At 38.7% G+C, this 7436-nt stretch overlaps 1 protein-coding gene across 2 annotated transcripts in view; it reads right to left on the bottom strand.

Moving 5' to 3' along the window:
• Window positions 1-1599: 1599 nt before the first annotated feature.
• EIF2AK2 (eukaryotic translation initiation factor 2 alpha kinase 2) overlaps window positions 1600-7436 on the bottom strand; it is a 55898-nt gene continuing 50061 nt past the window's right edge. For both annotated transcript variants that reach the window (XM_049870171.1, XM_049870172.1), the window contains 3 exons: window positions 4959-5060; window positions 3369-3422; window positions 1600-3290 (listed from right to left, as the gene is read on the bottom strand). In XM_049870171.1, the coding sequence (XP_049726128.1) occupies window positions 3168-3290; window positions 3369-3422; window positions 4959-5060 (279 nt within the window). In that variant the 3' untranslated portion in view covers window positions 1600-3167. The remainder of the gene's footprint in view (window positions 3291-3368; window positions 3423-4958; window positions 5061-7436) is intronic.

The following is a 7436-nucleotide window of genomic DNA, read 5'->3' as shown; positions in this document are numbered from 1 at the left end:
TCGTTTTAATGAAATAATGGGTGCAGGCAACATTCACCAATAGCTGCTAAAACCATGAGGTGAAACGAAGCTGTATAATGGATGATACCACCTGAACCCACTGATCAATCTCAGCATCACCAAAAGCGGGACAATCAGACATCATGTTCCTCCTGAAAGGATACAGTAGAGAGTATACACCATCACCTATGGAGTATCCTTGAAAAAAAAAAAAGGAATTTAATCAAACTTTTAACTACCAGTTCATAGGTAATGTGAGGGATAGAAGAGCTTGTTATGTGGCACCATGGGGATACCATCAGCCAAATCCTGAATGGAGTTTAGTCTACAAGACATACGATCCACTTTATTTCTCAAAAAAACAGCCAGAGGAAAGAAAAAAAAAAAAAGCAGGTAAATGTTATAGCATAAGAGACACATGAACCAAATGCAATGTTGGATCCTGACGTAAACAACAGGAAAAAGACAATAATTGAAATAGGAAAACTGAATACGGACTATTACATGAATGAAATCTTGTTAATTTTATTGAGTGTGACAATATTACAATAAAAGGCTTTATCTCCTAGATACATATGTAGACACACACACACACACACACACACACACACACTGAATTGTGTTGAACATCTGGAAGTGTCAGACATCATGTCACTTTACCCCTAAGTATTTCCGTGTGCATTGCCTGAGGGTAAGACATTTTGCTGCATCATCACACCAAAGAAAATTAACAATTATTTTATAATGTCATCTAATGTGAAGTCCATATTCAAATGTCCTCAATTGTCCCAAAAATGTCTTTTATAGCTGTGTTTTTTCCTTTTTAATATCCAGGACACAATCAAGATTCAGGCATTGCATTTGGTCATTCTATCTTGTAAGTCTCGTTTATATTTAGAATATTTCCCCTGCTTTTTTTCCCCCAAGGCATTAACTCTTTTGAGAAGCCCAGGTCAATTATAGCATAAGCTACAGTCAGAATTTGTCTAATAATTTCCTTATGGTTAAATTCCCCTTAAACACTCTGGACAAGAAAACTAAATAGCTGATGTTGTATAATTCTTCTTGTATCACAATAGAAGGCCGATGGTGTTAGGTTGTCCCACTCTGGGTGATGCTCGTTTTGATCACTTGGTTATTGTGGCGACCCCAGGATCTCTCCATTGGAAAGCTACATTTTTCCCTTTGTAATTGTTACATCATCAATGGGATTACACTTAATTCCTTGTGAGATTCTGTTCCCCTACACCTTTTCGTCCTATGGTTTTAGCATACACTGATAAACCCAAACCCACTGCCGTCGAGTTGATTCCGACTCACAGCGACCCTACAGGACAGAGTAGAACTGCCCCATAGAGTTTCCAAGGAGCACCTGGCGGATTCAAACTGCTGACCTCTTGGTTAGCAGCCATAGCACTTAGCCACTACGCCACCAGGGTTTCCATACATTGATAAGGCTTGCTTTAGTCAATTATTGCATTGGGAGTTGAAAACAAGTATTAACTGTTTTTTTTTTTTCATTAACACTTTAAAAATAGTTCTAAGTCCTTATAAAAGGATTTTCTCTTACTGTGATTTTTCTCATTTTCTATTTAGCCTAAATTTGACTCATTTAAAAAATACTGTAAAATCACATGGTAGCTTTAGAATGGTGAATTGGTTACTATAAAGTTTAAATTAACCTGCAGGGTCTTCCAAGTTATAGTCTAAATTATTATCTGGCATTCCCTACAGCAATTCAGGGCAACAAACTACTGTACCCAATGTTCCTCAAATATATCTTTTCCTGAACTCATGCCCCTTGTACCAACTGCCCATGTGGTCACCCCTCTACTCATGCAAATCCTTTGCATACTTGGATGTCCCATTGAAATGTCTCTTCTAAGCCCTGTGCCATGATGTTTAGTAGGAGGTGATCTCATTCCTCCAGGTTGACTTTTTCTGTACTTACTACCTTACAAGAGTTATCTACTCTTTAAGGTGTTTGTTATTATAAATACAAAAATAAAAAGAATCACTATGTAGCAAACATTAGTAGACACAAAAAAACCAGTTGCTGTCTAGTGGTTTATGACTCATGGTGACCCCATGTATGTCAGAGTACCACTGTGTTCCATAGGGTTTTCAATGGCTGATTTTTTGGAAGTAGGTTGCCAGGCCTTTCGTTCAAAGTGCTTGAGTTAACTCAAACCTCCAAACTTGCAGTTAGCAGCCAAGCGTGTTAACTGTTACACCACCCTGGCACTCCTAGTGGACTCAATATCCAGTTTAAGGAAAAAAGTTGCCATTTCCTTTGAAATTCACTTCCACAATCATATCACTGCCCTCCCTCATTAGATATAAGGCACTATCCTAAATTTAATGTTTCATATTCCCTTTCTTTCCTTTATTGTTTTACTATATTTGTTTAGATCCTTAAACAAAATAACTTAGTTTCCCATGTTCTGCAATTTTATATAAATGGAATCATTCTGTATGTACTTCCTATAATCTCTTTTGTTCAGTTAACATTATGTTCCTGAGAGATGTATCATGGTGTTGCACTTAGCTACAATTCATTCATTTTCACTGCTATATAGTATTCCAGTGTGTGACTATAATACAATGTATTTATCCATTCTCTTTATGATTGACATTAGGGGCTGTTTCTGGTTCTTTTATTTATTATAAACAGGCTTCTATGAACGTTCTTGTAAGGATGTATGTAGTAATGGAAATGATGGCTTTGAGGGTATGTGCAACAACTTTATAGATAATGCCAACTTGTTTTCCAATGAGATTGAACATCACTTATCTTTTTATGACTATCCTATTTATCCAACTGGCTTGTACGTCAATTAAGGCAGAGAAGGTCTTACATTATTTCTTGGCCTAGAAAGAGTAGATACTCAATATATATTTATTAATTGATTCATTAATTGATGTAAGAAAAAAAATTTGGAAGGATTTTCCCCATGTTCAGAATAAAGAGATGAACTAGAAAAAAAGTCAAAGGTAAGGATACTTTTGATGTAAACAATGAAAACTTTTGTGCAACTGTAGTAAAAAATTAAGAGGAAAAAGGAAAGCAGAAGGTAAATACCTACTGATATTCTCTAGCAGATTTTAGACAGTTAAAGGAAAATCATGAATCAGAAGCAGCAGCAGGATACTTTTTCATTCGGGCCCTAACATGACTTTGACTTCTTTTCCTCTGGATCATTTTTCCACTTTTTCAAGGTCTTCAGTATTTCAGGTGCCTTAAGTCGTTCCTTGGGATCTTTTGAGAGTAATTTTTGTAGAAGATTTTTCTGTAATGATAATGAGAGTCAATACTAAGAAAAAAAACACTGAAATTAAAAAAAATTTGATTACTTTCAAATGCTTACTTCCTTGGTATCAAATACATCTGGGAAGATGCCTTGCCTTAGATCGTTAAAAATCTGAAAATAAAAAAGATGTAGTAATTAGGTAAGTATTTACTTGGGAGGAAAAACAAACTTAGAAATCACTAAAGACTAGGGATACCCTAACTCAAGGATAGGCTCTTTGGAAAATTCTTGATCTTTGGGAAATTCTCCTTAGCCAATAAGCCAGTAAGACCCTCTCTGCCCACTCCCCACACCTAATAACCATCCCTGACATTATCCAAAAAGCTACTGCTGTCAAGGCAATTCTGACTCTTAGTGACCCTATAGGACAGAGTAGAGCTGCCCCTTGGGTTTTCAAGGCTGTAAATCTTTAAGGAAACAGATGCCACATCTTTCTCCCGTGGAGCAGCTGGTGGGTTCAAACCACCCACCTTTCGTTTCGGTTAGCAGCCAAGCATTTTAACCACTGTGCCACCATTACCAAGTGTTAAGTTCATTGTATGCATTATTTTCCTTTATCCTTGCTGGAACCCTATCCTATAGGTACTTTCATTATCCCCATTTTACGGAGGAGGAGGCTGTTGGCTCTAGGTGAGTCTCCTTTCCTGAGCTTCACACTTAGATCTCCAGTTGCCTATCACCTTTAGGGAAAAGCCCCGGTGGCGCAATGGTTAAGACTCAGCTGCTAACTGAAAGGTTGGCTGTTCAAACTCACCCAGCAGTTCTGCAGGAGAAAGACCTGGCAACCTGCTCCTGTAAAAATTACAGCCAGGAAAACCCTGTGGGGCAGTTCTACTGTGTCTCACGATGAGTCAGAATCGACTTGATGTCACTTACCAACACCAACACTGCCTTTAGAGGCTCCCCACTGCCTACACAAGAATGTCTATATTCTTTTCTCAATTTAGTCCCAATCTGCCTTCCCAGCCCCACTAACCACCATTTCCTTGTACTTCATATGCTCGAACGAAGTGACACTGCCTGCTGTTGCCAAACACACCCTTCACAGTCCTGTCTGAATGCTTGAATCACCTTCATCCTGTACTGGACTACTAAAAGCCAGTGGATGCTTCAGGAAAAAAAAAAAAAATTTTTTTTTTTTTTTTTTTTTTTTTTTTTTTTAGAGCCTAGGTTAAATGCCTCCATGAAACCTAAATCCCTACAGCTGGAAAGATCTCCCTTTTAGCTGATTCCATAACACTTTATGCCCTACCCTAAAACATTTATTTCATTCCATTTTCTTCCTTTTGAGAAAATAAGTTCCTTGAGAATAAGGCTTATTCATTTATATAACCCTTAGCATAGTGTCTTATACAAAGCAGGCAATCGATAAAAATTTACTGACTGACTTGAATAAGAAGAAATAGCAATCGTTTTATGAGATGTACATGCCTTCCGGAGAAGATCAAAGTTTTTGGTCTTTAACAGAATGGCTGGCAAACTTGAAATAGAGAAAATCCATATTTCATTTGCAGTAAGAAATGTTCAAGCCCATACTCACAAAAGGACAAGAACAGCTGTGGCATTTTGAAGATGATGGGGTTTTTTTTTTTGCAATTTAGTTTATTTGTTTTTTTCCCCCTTAATTCTTTCTTTGAGATTATTTACCTTGACTGTTTCCTGAACAGTAGTACATATGTGAAGAAGCTCAGCAAGAATTAGCCCCAAAGCAAAGATGTCCACTTCATTTCCATATTCTTGTAAAGACATCTGAAGAGAGCAAAATGTGATATTGACATCTGTTACTCATCCAATAGAAATATGCATGCATTGAGAAACCAAAAAAGTTATTTTACCAAAATATTTTAAGTCACTTAACATGTGTGTTTTATTAGCAGGAGTCGTGGAATCAGACTGTCGAGGTTCAAACCACGGCTCTGGTACTATTCAAGTTAACCACAAATGTGGGACTAATCTCAGCTAGAGAAAGAAGATAACAATAGTGTTAACCTCAGAGTTTGTTGTGGGGATTAAGTGAGATACAGCATGTAAAGAACTAAAAACAGTGCCTAAACCCAAAACTCACTGCCATTGGGTCGATTCTGCCTCACAGTGACCTTACAGGACAGAGCAGAACTGCCCCCAAAGGGTTTCCAAGACTGTAAATCTTTACGGAAACAGATTGCCTCATCTTTCTCCCATGGAGCAGCTGGTGGGTTTCAACCACCAACCTTTCAGTTAGGAGTCAAGTGTGTTTAACCACTTCACCACCAGGGCTCCTCAGAAACAGTGCCTAGTAGGGGTAAGATATTTAACCCAGTGCTGGCATATGGTAAGGACTCAAAAATGTTAGACATTATTATAATTATTGGCCAAGAATGCTAGATTATGTATCACACATTAACAACTTTAAGTCTAATGCTAAAAAGGTAAATGATAAGTTTAAGCCTTTACCAATTCTACCTTCATTGGATCCAATATTTCAAGTAAGCAGGTGACGAAGATGTGGAATAAACAGTAAAATATTACCAAAGATGCTTCTTCCATTAAAAAAAACTTGTATGCAAATGTTCACAGAAGCTTTATTTGTAATATTCTATAATTAAAAACAATCTAAATATCCCTCAACAGGAAAATGGGTGAACAAATCGTGATATATTCGTGCAATGGAATACTGATCCGAAAGAAAAATGAATAATCTACTGGTACTGGTGGTGGTGGTGCAGTGGTTAAGGACTCAACTGTTAACAAAAAGGTCAGTGGTTTGAACCCACCAGATGCACTGTGGGAGAAAGACACGGTAGTCTGCTTCCATGAAGATTTGCAGCCTTGGCTGAGGCAAGCAACAGCACCCTAAGCTGGGAACTCAGGACAGGGCCCCTTTGCCTAGGTGCAGACATAAGGGGTCCACGGACTTTGAATGCCTTTCACCCCTACCTAGATCTGCGTGGGTCCATTTCAACAGTGTAGGCCCTCATTAGCACAGTACAGCAGGGTATATACTTGAAACCTATTTTCAACTGTAACAGCTAACAGGGAGTGGCAGGTTCGAGACATTTGACACTACCCTGCCCATTAAGCAGGATCATCGCCTACCCACATCATGGGCCTGAGGACTGGTGGCTCCACTCCACCTAGCTACCCACGACACGGGTCCAAGAACAAGTAATGCCTCCCAGTCCTTACAGCCAACAGCACTGAGTGCCCAAAGTCTGGCTGCAAAACCCAACTACCTACGTCCTCTAGGGAACAGGGATATGTCTTCCACTCAGGCATTCAGGGCCAGCCGTCAGCCCCCTGCCTTGCTCACCAAAGGTGCCCCTGTTACAGTCAGATATCTGTGCCTGCTCCAATCACCCCTGCCCATTTAGAACTGTAGGTGAGAATCTGTACCACACACTTGGTGACCAACGACCTGGACATCTGAGCTGAATCCACACAAGAAAAGTAAATGAACTCCTGGGCTCACATACCTAGTAACAGCTCTAACTACCTGGTGACAGGTTGTGAGAGCTTCAAAGATACTAATAATCAAAGTAGTGCACATGACCAGCCTATCTGAGCATATCAAAGCAAAACAAAACAAGAAGCTAGGGCAGAGTAAGCAAACATAAGATAAATAAATATAATAACTTATTGATGGCTTGGGGACAACAGTCGATATCAAATCACATAAAGAGGCAGACCACAATGGCTTCAGCAAGTATCCAAAACAAAGAATCATGAAATCTTCCAGAGAAACAGAATTTCTTGGAATTAACGGAGGTAGAATTCAAAAGATTAATATACAGAGCTGTTCAAGAGATCAGGAAGGAGATCAGGCAAAACGCAGAACAAGCTTGATAGAGGAACTAAGAAGGTTATGCAAGAGCATAATGACAAATTTAACAGGCTGCAGAGAGAGAGCAAACAGAAATCCAAAAGATTAACAATAAAATTTCAGAATTAGACAACTCAATAGAAAGCCACAGGAGCAGAACTGAGGCAATGGAAGTCAGAATTAGTGAGATTAAAGATAAAGCACTTGACACCAACTTATTTGAGGAAAAATCAGATAAAAGAACTTAAAAAAAATGAAGAGACCCCAAGAATTATGTGGGACTCTATTGAGAGGAATAACGTACAAGTGGTTGGAGTGCCAGAACA

This window comes from Elephas maximus, chromosome 26 (assembly GCF_024166365.1).
Source record: "Elephas maximus indicus isolate mEleMax1 chromosome 26, mEleMax1 primary haplotype, whole genome shotgun sequence".
Taxonomy (NCBI): Eukaryota; Metazoa; Chordata; class Mammalia; order Proboscidea; family Elephantidae; genus Elephas; species Elephas maximus.
This window is presented reverse-complemented; position numbering and strand designations above follow the sequence as displayed.